The following is a 24,117-nucleotide window of genomic DNA, read 5'->3' on the forward strand; positions in this document are numbered from 1 at the left end:
TGGGGCGTGAACAACACTATTCTAAATAAAAGATGAATTAAGGTTGATGTGCCAGTTGTATTGCGTACTGAAAATCAGCTAATTTCAGACGCTGTAGAAGTAGCTGACAAATTTAATCAACAATTTACCACGATTGGTAATCTAAGTTCACGCAGCTGTGATTGTCAGCCTCCACCCTCGTTTAGTTGTGCTCAAAATAGCTTCTTTTTTAAAACCATTACAAACTTTGAAATTATTAAAACTATTAACACACTGCAAAACTCGAGTTCGTGTGGTGAGGATGGTATTTCAAATATACTAAAGAGAATATCTCTTAATATAGTTGATATATTGAAATACTTATTCAATTCCAGTATTACTCAAGGGATGTTTCCTGATATCCTTAAAAGCGCTGTTGTTATTCCGATTTTCAAAAAGGGGGACAAGAGGGATGCAAACAACTATAGACCCATATCGCTACTCTCAGCTTTATCGAAAGTATTTGAAAAAGCAGTCAAAAAAAGAATTTTAAACTTTCTAGACAATTCAAACTTTTTCAGTCCTATGCAGTTTGGATTTCGTTCCGGTTTATCAACAGAATACGCTCTGCTGAGTTTCTGCACAAATATTTACAGAGCTCTAGACGGTAAAAGAAACTGCGCCGGCTTATTTGTTGATATAACAAAAGCCTTTGACATGGTCGATAGAGATATTCTCTTGGATAAAATACACCATGCAGCCTTCCGAGGCTTTATTCATAACTGGTTTAAATCCTATCTTTCTAACAGAATACAAAAAGTAAAAGTAGATAGCCGTTACAGTAGCCCACTGTTTGTAAATCTGGGAGTACCCCAAGGTTCTGTTCTTGGTCGAATATTGTTCCTAATATACATCAATTCAATATTTTCCCTGCCATTTAAGGGCAAAACCACTGCGTTTGCAGATGATCTGATCATTGAGTACAGAAAAACTAGTGAAATTGAATTAATATGTGACAATAACTTTGATTTGCATTTGCTGAGAGCTTGGTTTGCTTCACACAAACTACTTGTTAGTAATAAAACGAAACTTATGTATTTTAGCCATGTTGCCAAAGAACTACCTAGCTGTGATATTATATTTCATGCCGAAGGATGCCTTCGGTTTAACTTACACCATATGTATTGCACTCAGAATGTTGCGATAATTTCTTTCGATTGCAATATTCAATGCAGCGACAACTGTTTCAGAGTTGATGTTGTTGAGAATTTTAAATATCTTGGTATAATAATTGACAATCGTGTGAATTGGTCTGCGCACATCCATACACTGAAACAGTATTTTCTCTATACTACTAGGCAGTTCTATCGTCTCAAAAAGTGTTGCACTGTATCTACCTTAAAAACTGTTTACTACGTATTACAATCTAAACTTCAATATGGTATCAGCTGCTGGGGTGACGCCTCGGCAAATAAACTGTCACCACTTGTAACGATTCAAAAGGGAATTATTAGACGTATCTGTGGTGCAAACTATAGATCTCACTCTATGCCGCTTTTTAGGAGACTGGATATACTACCATGCCGTCATTCGTATTTATATAAAGTCTTGAGTATTTTTTTTATTCGTTCAGGTTACTTGGAGAGCTTTCCCTCAGAAGTCTATAACTTACGTAGGAATATACTTCCAACTGTACAAATTCCGTATTCTAGAACATCACACTTTAGAAGCTTTTATATCTACACGTCGCGCAAGTTCTTCAACTCCCTTCCTAACACTGTACAGGTTATTAGAAATTTTAACTTCTTTCAAAAAACAGTTAAACTGTATCTGTTTGGACATAATTATTATGAACTGGAATCGCTGCTGAGGGCGATATTATAAAAAATAAAAAATATTATAAAAATAATTTTACCTGAAGTTAAGTTTTTTAATACATTTTTTAGTGTATTAGTAACTTTAAGGTTTTATGAAAATATTTAATGTACACCCCACACACAAAAACAGTATATCATTATTGAAAATGTCATTAGTACTATTTTAATTATTAAAATAATAATTGCCATCTACCTTTCTTAAGCTATGTTATAGTTAATGTGTTGAATACAATATGGAAATTAAAAATATGTACATAGCATTAAGCAAATGATTAATAAATGAATGAATGAATGGATGATCTCAACATCGATAACTCTGTCATTAACAACCCTTTTAGCAATATAAATCAGCTTATTTCCCTGAAAAATGTAGTGTATATAATGCACCAAAACATATGTAGTCTAAGGTGAAACTTCGATTCACTACTGTGTAATTTAGAAATATTTGCCCAGATTTGTGTCGGAAATATGGATTTATTCACACGAAACGGTTTTTTATGACATTAATGATTATAACTTTTTTGCAAATAATAATGATGAGTGTTCTGCTGGAGGTGTGGGCGTTTTTGTGGGCAATACGGTTGATTGTGAAATTTTTAGATATAGCTTTATGAGTGCAGATGTTTTAAAATTCTTGCTAAAAATGGTAAAAAGTGTCTGCCCTTAATCTGTGTTTATAGGCGGCATCAGAAGCTGGTCAGCTCTTTCTGGAGGAGTGTGCAGACTTCTTGAATAATGAAACTACGAGTAATGTAATTATATTAGGTGATTTATATCTAGATTTAATGCAATTGAATTTTACATCTGAAAATTATCTAGCTTTAATGGCTAGTCACGGACTCACTTCTTATTTGAATGAACCGACTAGGAATTCTTCTGCGACTTGCCTGGATCATGTTTTCTGTCGACTCATTAGTTTATGTTCCTGTGCTGGTATAAACTTGGATCTTAATATTACAGACCATAATATGACTGATGTGTAACTAGGTTATCTTCTGCATACGAAAACAAAACACAGATCAAATGTTACGAGAATAAACTATTAATACCTAATGAAAAGTTGCGTCAAGAGGATTGGACTGATGTATACTCCGAGGCAGATGTTTGCTCGGAGGCAGAGCAGATGTTTCAAAAGCGTACTCCTTATTTTTAAACCTACTGTAGACTTACATGCAGCTTTCCAGTTACACCTACGTTCCGCGTAAGTTTAAAATCGAACTTAAACCATGGATAAGTTCCGCCCTTATCAATAAAATAAAGCTAAACAAGTAAGGAAGTCTAAGTTCGGGTGAAACCGAACATTACATACCCAGCTCTACACTTGAAATGCTCTTGTTTGTTTTGTGTGCTTAATAGTGTTACAAGGCTGCGCAATAATACATAAACATATTGTTACAAAACAAAGGAGTGCTGCCAGCTCTAAGCCGATGCTAAGCAGTGACGTGAATGCACATCAATAATGCTATGTTCAAACAGAAAAATAAATTGAGGCAATATCAATTCAAATTGAGTGGTGTTCATACAACTCAATTTAGCTTACACAATAGTAATTTGATGGCCGGTTGGCTCATCTCTACAGCAACAACATACCTGTGTTCAGAATGTCAAATTGTGCGTGTTGGAATTAGGTGAATGGAATGGAATGAAAACATAAAACTTTAAAATTTTTGTGTGTTGTAAGATAATGTTTTGTTAAGTTCAATGTTTTGGTTTCGTTTTGAGTTTGCCATCCTCTTTTGACAATTCCTACTCCAGTGAAATGAAAAAAATAATATCAGCTGATGAGATGAGCCAACCATATAGTTGAGCCATGCGCAGCTGACGTTTAAATCTACTCAATAAACATACTTTACAAGGTTGTATTTACAGTTTGAAACAATTTATTACGCAATTTTTTTTAAATTGGCAATTTGTTATTACAATTTATTATATGATAAATTGCGTAATAAATTTCCCAAATGGTATAAATTGCCAATATGGCGTGTGTTTGTACCTAGTATAATTCAATCATCATGTATCTATATAATTGAAACAATAACTGCGTCTACATATATGTACCATTTACGTATACGAGCAGCGGAGAGTCAATGCACAAACACACGCATATATCTGGGATACTCCTATAAGTATGCAATGAGAAAAACTATAAAATTGTGCAATTTAAGTTATAGCTGAGAAGTTTGAGAGCTCATGGACAATGCTAGTAGATTCTAGAAGATGCGAACGAGGAAACCAGAGAGTATAAAAGGCCGCAGATGTAGAGGCGCTGGAATTCAGTTTGATTTGAGTTGTCAAGCAGTTACGACTAAGACGATATCTAGCGAGCAATATCAGTATTATTTTGAAAGTCAGTTGGATTTAAGCTATCAGTTTGATTATTAAGCTATTCGTTGCACAGTTTGAGTGTTATTGTGAAGTATCTTAATAAAGGCCATTTTTCCATTATTCAATATTGGAGTTATTTATTCAACAGTTTAGCGATACGAACCTAGCAAAAGGGAAAATAAGAGGATTTGCAGCAAATTCGTTACAATTGGTGTCAGAAGAGGAATTGTTGAATAAATTCCAGAGGACAACAAGGACAAGGCAAAGTTCAGTGAATTGAAGATCCAGCAACTAAAGAACGAGTTGGAGAGCCGTGGATTGAATACAAGCGGCGTTAAACTTGAACTTCAGGCACGGCTACGAGAGGCAATGGAAGCAGAAGGAATTGATGTGGAAGAGTATGTCTTTCATCTTGATGGCGAGGAGACAACAAAAATTGAAGAGAAAAATGAAACATCGCAGACGGTTACCAGCACAGACTTGAACAGGATATTGGCTGCAATATCTGCACAAACATCGACAGTAGCATCAATGTCGTCGCAATTGGCATCCCAACTGGAAGCACAAGAGGCACGTATAACAGAAATGTCATCACAAATATCCACCAACATGTCATCTCAACTAGAAGAACAGAAAACGTATATATCATCACAGATGGAATCCCAAGGGACACGAATAACATCGAAGATGGAAGAACAGAAAACACACATGGCGTCACAAATTGCAGAACAATTAAAAGAACAAGAGGCACGCATAACATTACAGCTCGAAGCACAAGAAGAGCGTTTCTCAACAAAGCTGGAGGCACAGGAAACAAAATTCTCATCGCAGCTGGAGGCTGTTAGTGAACGACAAAATAAAGTGGAGGCCGAGATGGATGCTTTGAAAGATCAGATTCAGGAGTTACAATTGAACCGTCCAATCACTTCAACATCTACTCTGAAGGTAAAATCCCCAACGTTTGATGATTCTGTGCCATTCCAGGTATTTAAACTCCAATTTGAGAAGACGTCGGCAGCGAACAACTGGAATGCTGAAGAAAAAGTTGCAGTTCTGTTCGTGGCATTGAAGGGGCCAGCAGCCGAAATCCTACAGACGATTCCCGAAGGAGAGCGGAACAACTATGAAGCATTGATTGCCGCTGTCGAGAGACGTTATGGAAGCGAGCATAGGAAACAGATATTACAAATTGAGTTGCAAAACCGTCACCAAAGAGCTAATGAGACTTGGCAGGAGTTTACCTCGGATGTTGAAAGGTTGGCTCATCTCGCAAATGCGGATGCACCCGTGGAATACACCGAGAGGGTAAAAATCCAGAGTTTTATAAATGGCATACGAGATGTGGAAACGAAGCGGGCTACATATGCGAATCCAAAACTAACATTTGCTGAAACGGTATCGCATGCTCTGATTCAGGAAACAGCGTCGCTTCTGTGTAAGCCAGTTTTCAAAGCACGCCGTGTGGAAGTAGAAAGGCCAGAGTGGGTAGACACAATTTTGGAAGCACTGAAGGGATCTCAACAGAAGAATGCCGGAGTTATTAAATGTTTCAAGTGCGGCAACCCAGGTCACATTGCACGTCATTGCGATCTTGGCCCTAATAGTTCCAACAATGTGGGTGGCCGTAAACGCAAAGCTGGCGGAAATGGGCAAGAGCGTGTCGGATGTAAAGAACGAAAACTTGCCCCGGCTATTGAATGTCCTGACATCTGTGTCGCAGATTGGAAGGAAATCAAGCAGTCTTACCATCAGAGGGAATGTGGATGGTAAAGAGCGTGTACTGACTGTAGATACGGGGGCATCTCATTCCTTGATTCGAGCTGATTTGGCCTACAGGAGAGTAAAGTCATTACCTGGAGCAAGGTTGCGTGCGGTCACAGGCGAGTATAATCAAGTCCAAGGCGAAGTGGTATGTGAGGTATTAATTGGAAAAGTCATGGTTCTACACAAATTAGTTCATAAATTAGTTGTGGCGGAGATCGTTGATGAAGTCATATTGGGAGTGGACTTCTTGGTTGACCATGACATCAGGATCGATATGCGGAGAAAAATTATGCGCTATAAGAACCAGGACATACCACTTAACTTTAGTTTGGAAAAAGGGTTCAGCAGTAATCGGGTACTGGTGGAAAAGACTCGAAAAAGACCACGAAAGTCAAAGGCAAAGGTTGATAGATCGAAAGGGCCAAATAAATCAAAATCAAAAGTACCTGCGAGAGAAACACTGGCATTGACAAAACCTAAAAACGCAGGAAAACGAAGCAACGAATTTCCGAGAAAGAATGCGAGGGTAGTTTCAAGCCAGAGCGCACTACTGTGGGGAAACGTGGGAACGATACAGATTATGCAAAGCAAATCCGTCCAGCGCAAGCTCTACGAAGTAGTTCATCGGCCAAACAACAGAGTGTGAAGGAACGAACCAGGGTATTGAGTAGTACGATGAAACACAGGTACCATGAGAACAATAATTCGAAAGGTTTCTTGGCGAGAGATTTGGTACTGTTATACAACCCTCACCGGCGGAAAGGTGTTCCATCCAAATTTCGGTGCAGTTGGGAAGGCCTATACAAGGTTGTGAAAAAGATCAGTGATACCATCTACCGCATACAAAGCATTGAGAAAGCACGGAGTAGAAGAGTGGTACATTTGGCGATGCGAGCAGCGTTTAGATCGAGAGATTTGTCTGATCGGGACGATCAGACTTAGGTGGAGGGCAGTGTTACAAAACTAAGGAGTGCTGCCAGCTCTAAGCCGATGCTAAGCAGTGACGTGAATGCACATCAATAATTCAATCATCATGTATCTACATAATTGAAACAATAACTGCGTCTACATATATGTACCATGTACGTATACGAGCAGCGGAGAGTCAATGCACAAATACATGCATATATCTTAGATACTCCTATAAGTATGCAATGAGAAAAACTATAAAATTGTGCAATTGTAGTATGAGGTGGGTTTTGTCTAAGGCTGGGGTAACGCTCAGTCAATCCAGAGTCGAGTAAAGGTCCCACAAACCCCTACTGAATAAATACACGATATTTATGTGTTACGAACACACGCACACACGGCTGGAGATATTAGGCGGACAGCAGCTTTCCGTCGCAAGATGGCGAGGGGGCGGAGCGTCGACTAACGGAGGTTCGGTAGGGCGGCTGAACGGGCGGGTAACGGACGGACTGGTACGGCGGTACGGAGGCAGCGGCGGGATAGAAGCAACGGCTTAACTGCGGTAGGATGGCAAGCGGCCAACGGTCGTCGTCGCAGTGGCGGGACGGATGCAGCGGCTTAACGGCGGTAGGATGGCGGACGGCCAACGGTCGTCGTCGCAGTGGCGGGACGGATGCAGCGGCTTAACGGCGGTAGGATGGCGGACGGCCAACGGTCGTCGTCGCAGTGGCGGGACGGATGCAGCGGCTTAACGGCGGTAGGATGGCGGACGGCCAACGGTCGTCGTCGCAGTGGCGGGACGGATGCAGCGGCTTAACGGCGGTAGGATGGCGGACGGCCAACGGTCGTCGTCGCAGTGGCGGGACGGATGCAGCGGCTTAACGGCGGTAGGATGGCGGACGGCCAACGGTCGTCGTCGCAGTGGCGGGACGGATGCAGCGGCTTAACGGCGGTAGGATGGCGGACGGCCAACGGTCGTCGTCGCAGTGGCGGGACGGATGCAGCGGCTTAACGGCGGTAGGATGGCGGACGGCCAACGGTCGTCGTCGCAGTGGCGGGACGGATGCAGCGGCTTAACGGCGGTAGGATGGCGGACGGCCAACGGTCGTCGTCGCAGTGGCGGGACGGATGCAGCGGCTTAACGGCGGTAGGATGGCGGACGGCCAACGGACGTCGTAGCAGCGGCGTGACGGATGCAGCAGCCTAACGGCGGTATGATGGCGGACGGCCAACGGACGTCGTAGCAGCGGCGTGACGGATGCAGCGGCTTAACGGCGGTAGGATGGCGAACGGCCAACGGTCGTCGTAGCAGCGGCGGCACCAGAGGGGCGACGATGCGGCGGTGGGCTACGGAGCGCGTACCAGGGCCGTGGTGAGAGGGGAGATGGGCTGGCGACGGGGTTTACCTGGACAGCGGCAGCGTGTTCCGGGCGGGATAGGATGGACGTACCAGCGGACTTGTATTGGTCGGTCGGCTTCGGCAGGATCGGGCTGATCGAACGTCTTCGGCAGGCTTGGTAATCGGCGGGGTCAGTCACCTGCGGGAGAAACTGCGAGGACTCGGGTTAGTGCTGGTTTCACCGCTGGACACCCCCGCCTCCCTACTTGCACACTAGTAGAAGGTGCGTAAGGGGGGTGGGGTTGTACCAGCTGAGGCGCCGTGGGTCGACCCGTGGCGGAGGGGAAGTGCACCTTAACGGCACAGCGGTAGCCCCTTGTGCGCACGCATCGGCTCACGGCCGAAACCAGAGCTGCGGAGAGGGGGTCGTGCGGTCGTTCGGGCGGCGAGTCATTCCTTACCAGACCAGGACGACGGAGGGAAGGGTAGTCCGAAGACACCACTCGCGTCATCCTGGTGCAGCAGGGGGTGACTCGCGCCACGGCCGCACCCTCTTCTCCCCAGCTAACTAGAGGGAGTGGTTCCTCCGCTCCGGCCAGCCTACTAAAATCAGAGCTGAGGGGGGAGGGGGTTATTTGGTCATTAAGGCAGCGGGCCGCTCAACACCAGGGTGGGCGACGGAGGGAAGGATAGTCCGAAGACACCACTCGCGTCGTCCAGCCCAGGTGAAGGGTGACTCGCGCCATGACAGCGCCCCTTCCGCTCAGTCCGAGCCGCGGGGGAGGGGGGTTATTTGGTCATTAAGGCCGCGGGCCGCTCAACACCAGGGTGGGCGACGGAGGGAAGGATAGTCCGAAGACACCACTCGCGTCGTCCAACTCTGGTGGAGGGTGACCCGCGCCATGACAGCGCCCCCTTCCACTCGGCTAGCTAGCCGGAGTGGCAATTTTGTATTTAAAAAGACAACCACTCCCGCTGGCTCACCTGCGAGGACTGAATTGCAAAAATGCAAATTCAATGTTTATATGGGTGGTGCCGCAAACTGGTTGAGAAGTCAACGCACCATTATTGTGCTTTTTCATTCGTTTGCTATCAGTGGTTGTTGACTATGCTATACAAGTGGTTTTTGGCTATGCTATAGAAACTGGTTGAGAAGTCAACGCACCATTATTGTGCTTTTTCATTGGTTTGCTATTAGTGGTTGTTGACTATGCTATACAAGCATAAGTACAAGTGGTTTATTGTAACGCTACGTTACAGTCCCCCTCCCACTTCGGTTGACGGAAAGCTGCGGTGGGGAAAGATGGATCTCCAGGCATGGCCTAGGTCTTGTGCCGGTGTGCATGTGGGCGAAGCACTTTATTTAAAAAAAAATTTTTTTTCCAAAAATATACAGAGTCATTCCACTTATATCTAACAGAGTTAATGTTATTGTAATTGTTCAAAAAAAAATGTTCCACTGTTTTGTTGTTGTTTTTTTTTTTTTTTTTTTTTTTTTTTTTTGTCGGGGGTGGAGTCGTACTAAACTGTGTCCGTTGTCGTACTTCTCTTGTTCCCCTTTTAATGTTATGTAGATATGTATGTATTTTTTTTTTTTTTTTTTTTTTTTTTTTTTTTTTTTGTGAAAATAATTTACAATTCATTTCTGACTTAAATCTAACAAGTTTTTGTAAAAGGTATGAAAATATAAAAATATAAAAAAGAAATGCGGCGGCCTCTTCTCTTGCTGTCTCATTCGACTTGTACCATTCGGTTGATTCCCATCAGCGAGACTTTCGCCCGGTTCTCGCCCATCATCTTCACCTTGACGCGCTGGTTCTTCCAATAAAATTTCCAGCACTTTTTGCTCCGTTTTGTCGGGCGTTTTAGTTTTAGTTCCCCGAAAAATTGTTCGGGATCGGGGTGCCCCTCTTCGTATGTCGTTTTCTTCATTTCGTTGTGTTCGGTGTCGCCCCGTCCCTGTGGCTCTGGTTGCGGGTCTTCTTTTATGGCCATTAGTTGCTCTATTGGTGGCCCATGAAAAATTTGGATTCTCTGAATCTTTGGTTTGTTTGCCGGCCACACTGTTGCCTCAAACGGCGGGCGCCACGGGCGTATCGGTTTCGGTGAGTCCGGTGGTGTGTGTTGCCGCTGTTTTCGACTCATTGTTGGACAGTTGGTTCCTGCAATGAGTAAGCAAAACGAGGGTTGTTTAGAATTTGTACGGCTTTAAATCTTGCAAGTGCGCGTGTTGTTGCTTTGTTTGCCCCGGGTGGCCTACTTTCACCGTGTTCGTGGAAACATATTCCATCACCAAGTACGGGCCGGAAAATTTTGGTGCTAACTTCTGGGCGAATTTGTCGGCCGCGGATGAGAGTGGGTGGTCCCTTTTCATCACCTGCTCGCCTATGCGTGGCTTCCATTGCCGTCTGCGTAAGTCGTAGTGTTTTTTCTGTTGCTTTGAAGCTTTGGCTAGGTGCCCTTTTATCTCGTCCCATAACTTGGTGATGGACGGTGGTACGGTTGGTGGCTCTGCTGGTACTGCTCCCTCCGTGCGCACTTGCTGCGGTGCTGTAAGGTCTCTACCGAAGTTGATTTCTGCTGCTGATGCTGTTGTCGACTCGTGGCTAGCCGTGTTTATCGCGAATGCTATTTGCGGAATCTCCTGGTCCCAGGTGCGGTGGTCGTCCTTGCATCGCTGAGCTATCATGGTTTTCACGACTCGGTTGGTTCGCTCGGTGGGGTTTTCGTGCGGGGCGTAAGCTGCCGTAAACTTGTGATCGATGCGGTGGTCGTTCAAAAACGCTGCTAATGCCTTCCCGACGAATTGTTTACCATTGTCGGTGAGGAAGGTTTTCGGGCAGCCAAATCGGTATATGACTCTTTCTTGGAGTGCTTTGATTACGCTTGTCGTTGTCGCTTGGCGCACTGGGATCAACTCCACCCACTTGGAGAATTTATCCACCATGACGAGGAGACAAGTATTTCCTTGCTTGGAACGGGGCAGTGGTCCCACGAAGTCAGCGGTTACTATTTCCCACGGCCGTGATGATTGCATGGTTGCCATCAATCCTGCTGGGCGTCTTTGCTCGACTTTGTATTCTGCGCATCTGATACACTTCCGTACGTGTTTGAGAACATCGCGGAACATCCCGGGCCAGTAATAGTTCTGTTGTGCTCTCTTAAGCGTCTTCTTCACCCCGAGATGTCCGGCGGCGGCGGCGTCGTGGACTTCTCGTAGTACGTCCTTTCGTCGGTCGGCTGGGATGCACAGCTTCCATTGCGGTGACCGCGAGAGTTGATTTCTCGGGGAAATGTGGCGGAAGAGTCGGTTATCGACGATCTGGTAATCTGGATGTGCTTGAGGTTTTTCCCGCACCTGTCTTGCTTTCCTCTCGTGCCAGTCGTTTGTTCCGTTGGTTATGGTGTACAAAATGTCATCATCGGCGTGTTGTAGCGGGCAGCGGGAGAGTGCGTCGGCTACCACGTTCTGTGCTCCTTTTCGGTATTCTATCTCGAAATTATATTGTTGCAATTCCAGTGCCCATCTTGCCAGACGTCCAGAGGGGTTCTGGAGCGAGTGCAGCCATTTTAGTGAGTGGTGGTCGGTGATGACGGTGAAGTGATACCCCTCCAGGTACGGTCTCATCTTACGGATACCCCATAGCACGGCTAGGCATTCCTGTTCGGTGGCCGAGTATCGCTTTTCCAGCTGGGTTAGGCTTCGGCTGGCGTAAGCTACTACGTTCTCGTGGTCGGAATGGCGTTGATAGAGCACGACGCCCAGGCCCTCTCCGCTCGCGTCGGTCTGGAGAAAAAACGGTCGAGAGAAGTCCGGACAACAAAGTATTGGCGCGCTGGAAAGCTTATCCTTGAGTGCTTTGAAAGCGTGATTTTGCTGCGCCTCCCATTTCCAGACTTGTCCCTTTTTCAGCAGTTGGTTAAGCGGCGCGGCGAGCGTAGAGAAGTCTGCCACGAAGCGGCGGTACCAAGACGCGAGTCCAAGAAAACGGCGGAGCTCTTTGAGCGTTTTCGGTGCGGGCATCTCCTGTACAGCGGATACTTTTGCTGGATCGGTGTGAATTCCTTTCGAACTGATGATGTGTCCTAGGTAATGAAGTTGTTGCTGGACGAAGCTGCACTTTTCGAAGTTTACTTGCATCCTGTGTCTTTGTAGGCGCTCGAACACTTCCCTCAAGATCGCCAAGTGTTCTTCGAAGGTATCTCCCAATACGATGATATCGTCCAGGTAGGCGAAAACTTTTGGTTGGAGTTCGGGCCCAAGTATCGAATCCAGAGCGCGTTGAAAGGTAGCCGGAGCAGAGTGTAGGCCAAATGGCATGACTTTCCACTGGAACAACCCTCTGCCAAGAACTGTAAATGCGGTGTATGGTCGGGATGCTCTGGCGAGCGGGATTTGCCAGTAGCCGTTCTTCAAGTCAATGGTCGAGATGAATTTCGCCTCTTTCAGCTGGTCGAGAATGGCTCCAATTTGCGGCAACGGGTAAGCGTCTGGTTCGCTGGCGGCGTTGAGCTGACGGTAATCTATGCACATCCTCCACGTGCCCTGTTTTTTGCGGACTAGCACGATTGGCGAGCTGTACGCGCTTCGTGATGGTTCTATTCTTCCTCCGGCTAATAACTCGTCTACCTCTTCGTTGATTACTTGTTGCATGGCCGGGTTGCGGGGGTAGTATCGTTGCTTCAGCGGTCGGTTGTGTTTGAGACGAATCGTATGCTCGGCTGCAGTGCTCGGTCCGATGATTTCGCCAAACCGCTTTTGGTGATGCGCCAGGAAGTTTCCCAGTTCCGTGTTTTGTTCGTCGCTCAGGTGTTCTCGGCTCGTCAATGCACATAGCGTATCCAGTTCGGGTGCTCTCTTGGTCACGGTGGCCTCTAGTGGCTGGCCATCCAGCGTGAGGATGATTCCCCTCTTTCTTAGGAAGTCCATTCCGAGGATTACCTGTTCGGCCAAGTTTGGGATAACGGACAGCATCGCGTCTGTGGCTCGTCTTTGATACACAATCCTTGCCGGGTAGGAATTTGAGGTAAAGACGCACGTTTGGTCTGCCAGCTGGATACTTCGCTTGTTGGGGCGTGCCTTGATGTTGTTCTTTTCTAGGTGTTTCCGTACGGTGTCATCTACATAGGATAGGGTGGCGCCGGTGTCCACTAGTGCGCGCACGCTCATGTCCTCGATGACCACTGGTATATAGAATCGGCCATCTACTTGTGTTTTTGCGGTTGATTTGCTGGCGGGTGGTTCCCTCGGCTTCTCTGGTCGGACGTACGGTGCTTGGCGGCTTCCTTTAATAGCGTTGGACGGCGTTCGGGATGCGTTCTCGGTAATTGGGCTAGTCGGAGGGCATGGGCAGTCCCTGGAGAGGATGTTGTCTTGGCCACACCGGGAGCAGAACTTCCTCCAGGGGCCCTTACATTGGAAGCGGTGGTGTCCGCGTTCCTTGCAGCGCCAACAGCACTCTTTGCTGTCGTATTCCATGGGTAGGTGGTATAGGCTGTGGGCCACCATTTTTCCCTGTTTCGCTTCCTCGCCTCTTAACAGCTCATACTCTTCCGTTAGCTCCAGGAGCTCCTCGATCGTCCTAACCTCGCTGCGTTTGACGAAAAGGCGGTATTCCACGCGTAGACCATCATAGATCCGTTCGAGGTGATTCTCTTCGCACATCGTCGGGTGTTGGCGGATCAGCGTTTCCAGTGCGAGGATGTAGTCCTTGGCCTTCTCTCGGCCTTGCTGTTTGCGTTGTCGGATGGCCTCTTCCAAATGTCGTATGTGTCGCTTAGGTAGAAAAAAATTTTGCACCTCCCTCCGCAGATCGCTCCAGCGGTGTATGTGTTGCTTACGGACGCGGTACCATTGCAGTGCCTTCCCACGTAGAAGCTCCGGCAGTGTTGGGAGGAGTCGGTCGACGGGGATGCGGTAGCATTCGGCAAGCTCCTCTATCCTCTCAAGAAATTCGTGCAGTGACTCCTCCCCTGAAAAGTGCAAGTCCCAGCGGCGAACGGTATTCATAAGTTCACCGTCGCTCATTTCGTCTCGTTTCGGTAATGCGTTCTCTCCCTTTCCTCCGTGCGGCTGTGGGCTGTGGATCTGGATTGAAGGGATCGGATTTGTTGTTGGCTGGGGTAGCGTAGCGAACTTCCCCTCTTCCTCGTTCACTTCTCGTTCCAGCTCTTTCAACAGGTCTTCACTGGATTTCCTGGCGCGTTTCGCTCGCACGTAAGTACTCAGTGCGCGACGCAGCTCGGCTACGGTTTGGCCTTCCACGTCGATTCGGTGTTCCTTACACTCCTCGATCAGCTTCTCCTTCCTAAGTAGGTAGATCCAATTGAGCGAGTCGGTGTTCAGCAACGTGCCTTCCGGAGCCTGTGTGTGTGTTGTTTCTAGCGATGTGTTCGTTGAACCCGCCCCGGCAGTGTTGGTGGTGGTTGCAGTTGTTTTTCCACGGTCATCTGCGGAGGAGGGTCCCTGCTCGGGCGCCATTTATGAGGTGGGTTTTGTCTAAGGCTGGGGTAACGCTCAGTCAATCCAGAGTCGAGTAAAGGTCCCACAAACCCCTACTGAATAAATACACGATATTTATGTGTTACGAACACACGCACACACGGCTGGAGATATTAGGCGGACAGCAGCTTTCCGTCGCAAGATGGCGAGGGGGCGGAGCGTCGACTAACGGAGGTTCGGTAGGGCGGCTGAACGGGCGGGTAACGGACGGACTGGTACGGCGGTACGGAGGCAGCGGCGGGATAGAAGCAACGGCTTAACTGCGGTAGGATGGCAAGCGGCCAACGGTCGTCGTCGCAGTGGCGGGACGGATGCAGCGGCTTAACGGCGGTAGGATGGCGGACGGCCAACGGTCGTCGTCGCAGTGGCGGGACGGATGCAGCGGCTTAACGGCGGTAGGATGGCGGACGGCCAACGGTCGTCGTCGCAGTGGCGGGACGGATGCAGCGGCTTAACGGCGGTAGGATGGCGGACGGCCAACGGTCGTCGTCGCAGTGGCGGGACGGATGCAGCGGCTTAACGGCGGTAGGATGGCGGACGGCCAACGGTCGTCGTCGCAGTGGCGGGACGGATGCAGCGGCTTAACGGCGGTAGGATGGCGGACGGCCAACGGTCGTCGTCGCAGTGGCGGGACGGATGCAGCGGCTTAACGGCGGTAGGATGGCGGACGGCCAACGGTCGTCGTCGCAGTGGCGGGACGGATGCAGCGGCTTAACGGCGGTAGGATGGCGGACGGCCAACGGTCGTCGTCGCAGTGGCGGGACGGATGCAGCGGCTTAACGGCGGTAGGATGGCGGACGGCCAACGGTCGTCGTCGCAGTGGCGGGACGGATGCAGCGGCTTAACGGCGGTAGGATGGCGGACGGCCAACGGACGTCGTAGCAGCGGCGTGACGGATGCAGCAGCCTAACGGCGGTATGATGGCGGACGGCCAACGGACGTCGTAGCAGCGGCGTGACGGATGCAGCGGCTTAACGGCGGTAGGATGGCGAACGGCCAACGGTCGTCGTAGCAGCGGCGGCACCAGAGGGGCGACGATGCGGCGGTGGGCTACGGAGCGCGTACCAGGGCCGTGGTGAGAGGGGAGATGGGCTGGCGACGGGGTTTACCTGGACAGCGGCAGCGTGTTCCGGGCGGGATAGGATGGACGTACCAGCGGACTTGTATTGGTCGGTCGGCTTCGGCAGGATCGGGCTGATCGAACGTCTTCGGCAGGCTTGGTAATCGGCGGGGTCAGTCACCTGCGGGAGAAACTGCGAGGACTCGGGTTAGTGCTGGTTTCACCGCTGGACACCCCCGCCTCCCTACTTGCACACTAGTAGAAGGTGCGTAAGGGGGGTGGGGTTGTACCAGCTGAGGCGCCGTGGGTCGACCCGTGGCGGAGGGGAAGTGCACCTTAACGGCACAGCGGTAGCCCCTTGTGCGCACGCATCGGCTCACGGCCGAAACCAGAGCTGCGGAGAGGGGGTCGTGCGGTCGTTCGGGCGGCGAGTCATTCCTTACCAGACCAGGACGACGGAGGGAAGGGTAGTCCGAAGACACCACTCGCGTCATCCTGGTGCAGCAGGGGGTGACTCGCGCCACGGCCGCACCCTCTTCTCCCCAGCTAACTAGAGGGAGTGGTTCCTCCGCTCCGGCCAGCCTACTAAAATCAGAGCTGAGGGGGGAGGGGGTTATTTGGTCATTAAGGCAGCGGGCCGCTCAACACCAGGGTGGGCGACGGAGGGAAGGATAGTCCGAAGACACCACTCGCGTCGTCCAGCCCAGGTGAAGGGTGACTCGCGCCATGACAGCGCCCCTTCCGCTCAGTCCGAGCCGCGGGGGAGGGGGGTTATTTGGTCATTAAGGCCGCGGGCCGCTCAACACCAGGGTGGGCGACGGAGGGAAGGATAGTCCGAAGACACCACTCGCGTCGTCCAACTCTGGTGGAGGGTGACCCGCGCCATGACAGCGCCCCCTTCCACTCGGCTAGCTAGCCGGAGTGGCAATTTTGTATTTAAAAAGACAACCACTCCCGCTGGCTCACCTGCGAGGACTGAATTGCAAAAATGCAAATTCAATGTTTATATGGGTGGTGCCGCAAACTGGTTGAGAAGTCAACGCACCATTATTGTGCTTTTTCATTCGTTTGCTATCAGTGGTTGTTGACTATGCTATACAAGTGGTTTTTGGCTATGCTATAGAAACTGGTTGAGAAGTCAACGCACCATTATTGTGCTTTTTCATTGGTTTGCTATTAGTGGTTGTTGACTATGCTATACAAGCATAAGTACAAGTGGTTTATTGTAACGCTACGTTACAGTAGTTATAGCTGAGAAGTTTGAGAGCTCATAGACAATGCTAGTAGATTCTAGAAGATGCGAACGAGGAAACCAGAGAGTATAAAAGGCCGCAGATGTAGAGGTGCTGGAATTCAGTTTGATTTGAGTTGTCAAGCAGTTACGACTAAGACGATATCTAGCGAGCAAGAGCAGTATTATTTTGAATAGTAGAGTTTCATTTGAGCTATCAATCAGTGTGGTTATTAAGCAAGCTATTCGTTGCACAGTTTGAGTGTTATTGTGAAATATTTTAATAAAGGCCGTTTTTCCATTATTCAATATTGGAGTTATTTATTCAACAGTTTAGCGATAGGAACCTAGCAAAAGGGCAAATAAGAGGATTTGCAGCAAATTCGTTCAATATGGTTCTATTCTGAACTAATTTTCGTTTAAAAGAAGCAAAAAGGATACAGAGGCTAACACCAATGACCTTGAGCGGGTAATAATGCATTTTTCCTTCAGATATGGGGATTTCCCTACTGTTTATTTTAAAATAAAGATATAACAGGACAACAAACATAAACACACAAGTTCCATTGTACTAAAAAGGGTTATTACAAAAAAAGGGCAGGGTTATTAACAAATTTTTCCAACTTTTACTAGAAATAGCTTATTACCTGCATCTACGTACTTGTACAAAATGTTTTATATAAAAGAAGGCGATTTAACCGATTTATTACATTTTTACTGGAAATATTTCCTGTTAAAAGGCATACATGTACAACAAATTTTTCGTCGTGTTATGGCTCCAGAAACGTTGGGAAATGCATTGTAAGAAAGGGGCAGTGCCACTCCCATTTTTCAAGATTTGAATTTTTTCCCATTCCTTGTTATAATGGTACAAAATGCGATTGGTACAAAACTATTTTTCGCTAAGATTTAACTTATTATTTTTGCCTATGGCCCTTTTTAAAGTCATTTATATAAAAGTGGGCGTGGTCCTTAACCAATCTTATCCATTTTTACTAGAAATATTTCCTGCTATAAGGAAAATATGTGTACCCAATTTTATTACGATATGTAAATTTTTCTTCGAGTTATGGCTCCCGAAATATTGAAAATTGCTTAGACGACCTATGTGTTGAGTGACACGACGCCCTAATGACCAAGCCACCCCTCCCCCCTCAGCTCTGGTATAGTACGCTAGCCGCAGCGGATTTAACCACTCCCACTAGCGAGCTGGGGAGAAGAGGGTGTGGCCGTGGCCCGAGTTACCCACTGCTGGGCCTGGACGACTGGAGGGCTGTCTTCGAACTCTCCCTCCGTCGCCCTGGTTCGGTGGGGAGTGACCCGCCGCACGAACGACCGCACGACCCCCTCTCCACGGCTCTGATTTCGGCCGTGAACCGATGCGTGCGCACAAGGGGCTACCGATGTGCCGTTAAGGTACACTTCCCCTCCGCCCACGGAGATCCACGGTGTCTCGGCTGGTACAGTGCCGCCCCCCTTAGGCACCTTCTATCTAGCGTGCAGTTAGGGAGTTGGGGGTGTCCAGCGGTGAAACTAGCACTTACCCGAATACTCGAAGTCTCTTTCTTAGGTCACCGACCCCGCCGACTACCGATACTGTCGACGACTGCCGATCCCGCCAATACCGCCGACGATTACCGATCCATTCGATCCCGCCGAATGCCCCGCCCGGAACAAGCAGCCGCTGTACAGGTGAACTCCGTCGCCAGCCTACTTCCCCTCTCACCTCCGCCCTGGTAAGCGCTCCGTATCCCACCGCCGCTGCCGTCGCATCGCCGCCCCTCTGGTGCCGCCGCTGCTACGCCGCCCAATGGTCGTCCGCCATCCTACCGCCGTTAAGCCGCTGCTTCCAGCCCGTCGCTGCTTCCGTCCCACCGCTGCTAAGACGAACGTTGGACGTCCGCCATCCTACCGCCGTTAAGCCGCTACTTCCAGGACGTCGCTGGTTCCGTCCCGCCACTGCTACGACGACCGTTGGCCGTCCGCCATCCTACCGCCATTCAATCGACAGGCTGATACCACTGTACCAATCCGTACGTTACCCTACCGCCGTTCAACCGTCCTGCAGACCCGCCCCTGCTCGACGACCTTTATCCGCTACTCCCCTCACCATCTTGGAATGGAAAGCTGCTGCCCTCCTAACACCTCCAGCCGTGTGTGCGTGTTTTCGTAAAACATAAATATTGTGCTTTCATTCAGTAGGGGTTTGTGGGACCTTTACTCGACTCTGGATCATAAATGGCGCCCGAGTAGGGACCCTCCTCCGCAGATGACTGTAGAAAACCAAATACAACAACCACCAACACTGTCGGGGCGGGTTCAATGAACACACCGCTAGAAACAACAAATACACCGGTTCCTGAAGGTACGACGCTGAATACCGACTCGCTCAGCTGAATCTACTTGCTGAAAAGGGAGAGGCTGATAGAGGAGTGTAAGGAACACCGAATCCCCGTAGACGGCCAAACCGTAGCCGAGCTGCGCCGCGCACTGAGCACTTACGCGCGAGAAAATCAAGCGAAGAACTGTTGAAGGAGCAGGAAAGGGAAGTGAATGAAGAAGAGGGGAAATCCGTTATGCTACCTCAGCCCACCACAAAGCCGATCCCTTCGATCCAGATTCACAGATTATAGAGGATCTCGCCGAATGTTACCGCATCCCCGTCGATCGGCTCCTCCTAACGCTGCCGGAACTGCTACGTGGCAAAGCACTCCAATGGTACAGCATCCGTAAGCAACAAATCAGGCCATCCGAAACGGCAAGCAACAAGGCCGAGAAAAAGCCAAGGACTACGTCCTCGCATTGGAAACACTGATCCGCCTGCACCCGACAATGTGCAAGGAAAACCACCTCCTTACTTACGTCGATGACTCAATACAAAATCACCTGTAGAGTAACAACATCAAACCACGTCTTAACAAGCGGAGCATCCAATTGGGAGACCAGACGTGTGTCTATAGTTCGAATTCCTACCCAGCAAGGATTACGTACCAAGGACGAACGACTAACACAATGATGTCCGTCATACCGAACCTGGCAGAACAGATGATCTTAGGAATGGACTTTCTACGGGAAAGGGGAATCACCCTCATACTAGATGGCCAGCCGTTAGAAGTCACCTTGACCAGGAGATCAGCGGAGCTAGACACACTATGTGCAATGACCAGCCGGGAACACGGCAGCGATTACCGAAATTTGCAGCAGGAAACTTTTTCAGCGCACCACCAGAAGCGATTGAGCAAAACCGTTAGCCCAATTGCCGCAGCCGAACATTCGACCACCCGTAAGAATAACCGATCGCTGAAGCAACGCTTCTACCCCCGTTACCCGGATATACAAAAATACAACTTCGATAAAGATTACCGAAAAGGAGCGCCGAACGCGATATGCAATGCGCCCTCCCGCTGCCCGTTACAAAACAACGAACCAGACATATATCATAAAATAAAAAGCGGAATATCAGCGGCCATGGGAAATAGCAACAGCCGACTTCGTGTGACCACTACCGCGTTCAAAGCAAAGAAGCACTTACCTCCTCGATATGATCTACAAATTCTACAAGTGGTTGGAGATAATCCCGGTGCGCCAAGCAACAACGGCAAGCGTGCTCAAAGCGCTACAAGAAAAGGTCTTATACTGACTTGGTTGTACAAAAACCTTCCTCACCGAAAATGGGAAGCAGTTCGGAGAAAAAGCGTTAGCACCGTTCTTGAGCGACCACCGCACATGGGACCAGGAGATTCCACATATAGCATTTGCAGTAAATATGATCAGCAAAGAGTGTACAAAAGCATGGTGTACTTCCCCTCCGCCCACGGATCGATCCACGGTGTCGCGGCTGGTACAGTCCCGCCTCCCTTGCGCACCTTCTATCTAGCATGCAAGTAGGGAGGCGTGGGTGTCCTGCGGTGAAACCATCACTAACCCGAGTCCTCGCAGTCTCTTCCTTAGATCACCGGCCCCGCCCACTACTGATTCTGCTGATGATAATAAAAATTCATTAGCAATTATTTCCTTCATTTAAATATTCTACGCTAAAAATTTTTGAAGTTACGAAAATAAATTGTCACGATCAGCTGGTTTAGCTGAGTTGCACTGCCACACCGCCATTTTATGCAGGGTAAAGGTGTAACGCTTTTGCAGGCAACAGTTTTCACAAAAGAACTAAATACTCCGTAAAGGCGTTACCTGCTTATATATACAACCCTTGCGCGGCGTACAAAAAGCGTAACACTTTTGCCGGAAAATAAAACGCTATTAGTTTCGACAAATATACCAAACACGTATGGTATTATATATTCCTACGAGTTTTTTTATATTTTATTTTAGTTATTATTTTATGTGAGTTTCTTTTTTCCGCATTTAATATTTGTGTTATGATCTATAAAATGTTTATGTTGCAACTTGTTTTCACAAATTTGTCTTTGTTTTTGTTATTGTTTTTAAATAAAGATATCAACCCCTGAGGATGCCAAGGAGTTTGGCGAAACGTCGGGTTTATAAGTGGAGTTTTATCTTGCACTGTTACAATATCTGACAATACAAGCCTATAAAAGAATTAATTTTGAATTTAATAATAACAAATTTGTCAGCAAAAAATCGTATACACATTAAAATAATATTTTATATTTTACAATAGGAAATTTTCGCTGGTAGCAAATATAAGTTCAAAAATGAAAATGACACATATCAGTTGATTGTGATGAATCCCAAAGTCGAAGATAGCGGCAAGTACACTTTAGAAATTGGTGGCATATCCAGTACTGCATTTTTAAACGTTGAAGAAGCTGATCCGAGTTATACGTTTACAAAACCACTCAAGAAAAAGATAGACGGATTCACGAAACATGAAACGACATTGGAATGCGCCGTTAGCAGCAGCATGGCCAATGTCACTTGGTTTAAGGATAATTCGAAAATCGAGGCGGACGATCAACGCTTCCTTATATCTAAGGACATTAACGGCAATCTCAAACTTATAATTAAAGAATCAGTACTTGAAGACACTGGTCTATACCGATGTCAGCTAGACAAGCAGCCAGATAAAACTGAGTCTTTTGTAAAAATTGTTGAATATCCGTATAAGTTTGTAAAAGTACTGAAATCACTCCAGTGCACTGAAAAAGACAATATCACATTGTCATGTGAAATTGATGATGCCACTGGCGAAGTTCAATGGTGGCGAGGAGATGAAGAGATTAAAGGTGATAAGCGTTTACAAATCGTTAAAGAAGGGCGAAAGCGAAAACTTATTATCAAAGATTGCAAAACTAGTGATGCCGGGTTATTTAGATGTACTACTAACGCTGATAAAAGTGAAGCAGAAATTGTAATCAATTGTAAGTATAAACCCTCTTTATGAAATATATCTCAACTTTTTATTTTAATTCGATGTATGTCGTCATCAATTGTCGATGAACCGTTTTGTCTTACTTCACCCACTTCAAAAACTCAGCGAAGGTATCCCCTTCTTGTGCTTAAAAATCGCGGTGTCGATTGAAATACTTTCCAGGCAGGGGCGTCTTCGTCCATTCGCATAATGTGACCTAGCCAGCGAAGCCTTTGGGCTTTTATGCCTTGCACTATCTTTCTCGATACTCACCGTCATCACGGAGAGGACCATAAATCTTCCGGCGAACTTACCTCTCAAACACTGTAAGAGACATTTCATCCTTTCTACAACGTTACTTATTCCGAACTCAGGAAAGGTATGATGAGAGACTTGTAGAGCAGAATTTTTATTCGTCGATAAAGGACTTTATTTCTCAATTGCCTTTTCAGTTCAAAGGAGCCTTTGCTGGTGACAGTTATTCTGCATTTTATTTTCAAGCTGACATTGTTTATGCTGATCATGCTGGTTCCTAAATAGACGAACTTCTTCACAGTCTCGAATTTATATCCGTCAAGAGTGACTAGGCTACCAGGAGCGAATGCGTCGAAATACCGCATCTTGGGTTAGAAAAGTAAAAAAAAAAACATTGATTTTCTTTTATGAAATTCCACAAAAATGGAGTGGTAGGGCTATTTTCGCAGAATAGCAAATGCGTTACGATCATTATTGGATATTTCAAATAATGCCGATAATACTTTGCCAAATATTTACTTATTTCGAAAATGTTATAACTATTTTACCAAGTAAACACAGTATACACAAAAAAATACAAGGCGCTAACCTCCGAAAAGATTTTAGGCCGAGCTTCTTTTATAAATTTCTTCGTGCTCCTTTTGATTTTCACTTCAAATTGGCGGGAAAGGACATACATGTTTCACGTCGACTCCGAACGAAGAGATATCCACTCGAAGCATTGGCAAAATCACTGCAGAGGGGTGTCCCAGCTTAGAAAAACTTGTTTCTAATTGAAAAAAACTAGTTGCCCGGAACGTGAACCCAGGATTTTTGATGTAATATGCGAAGCACGCTACCACCACACCAAGGTACATTTAAATAAAAAAAATGGAAGGATATGTTCTTAGTAGTCAGTAACTAAGGATCAAGACCTTAAAATATCAAAGCAAAAGAAATATTTTTCAAATGAAAAGTAATTTTTTTCAAATCAAATGAGATTGTCTCACTAGTTTTAGCACCTAAGAACTATTGTGCTAATGAAAGTGTTCGGCCGGGGTGCGTCTAATCCTGGAGGTAGGTAGGCGCACCGGGTCGATCTTAATGAACGGGATGGATTTTGGAATAAAGCAGAAAAATGGAGACGGGAATTTCTCGTTATAATAATACGTTTTATTGGGTAGGAGTAAAATAAACTGGTTACAATATTACCTGAATTGATTGTGATCAGAACGGCAGAGATCGCTGGCGGCAGATGCATATGGTACGACTGTTGAAATCCAAGAGGCCGGTTGTATAGCAAGCTACAACCGTTGACCCGCAAAATCCTCCGTTTTGGAGGGGAAAGGCACCCACACATCAACCCCGACATGCATATGCATGAGTGCTGACAAAAAGCACACATACAAGTGCATGTACATGCATGCACATGCATGAGGGTGATGGTGTGGGTGGTTATAAATGAAGTCGAGTATCGATTTGCCGAGTTGCATCGGGGGCATCGCAATCAGATGCGGAAAAGTTAGGCATCCTGCCTAAACATGCCGGCCCCCCTTGCGATACGCAACATCGTTTTCCGCCAATGACCT

At 47.2% G+C, this 24,117-nt stretch overlaps 1 protein-coding gene across 10 annotated transcripts in view; it reads left to right on the forward strand.

Annotated features, from left to right (window-relative positions):
• Window positions 1-24,117, forward strand: part of bt (projectin protein bent) — a 3,328,983-nt gene that overhangs the window by 2,355,574 nt on the left and 949,292 nt on the right. For all 10 annotated transcript variants that reach the window (XM_067757812.1, XM_067757814.1, XM_067757820.1 and 7 more), the window contains one exon: window positions 21,605-22,304. In XM_067757812.1, coding sequence (XP_067613913.1) covers window positions 21,605-22,304 — 700 coding nt within the window. The remainder of the gene's footprint in view (window positions 1-21,604; window positions 22,305-24,117) is intronic.

The sequence above is a fragment of the Eurosta solidaginis genome, chromosome X, assembly GCF_040869045.1.
Source record: "Eurosta solidaginis isolate ZX-2024a chromosome X, ASM4086904v1, whole genome shotgun sequence".
Lineage (NCBI taxonomy): Eukaryota > Metazoa > Arthropoda > Insecta > Diptera > Tephritidae > Eurosta > Eurosta solidaginis.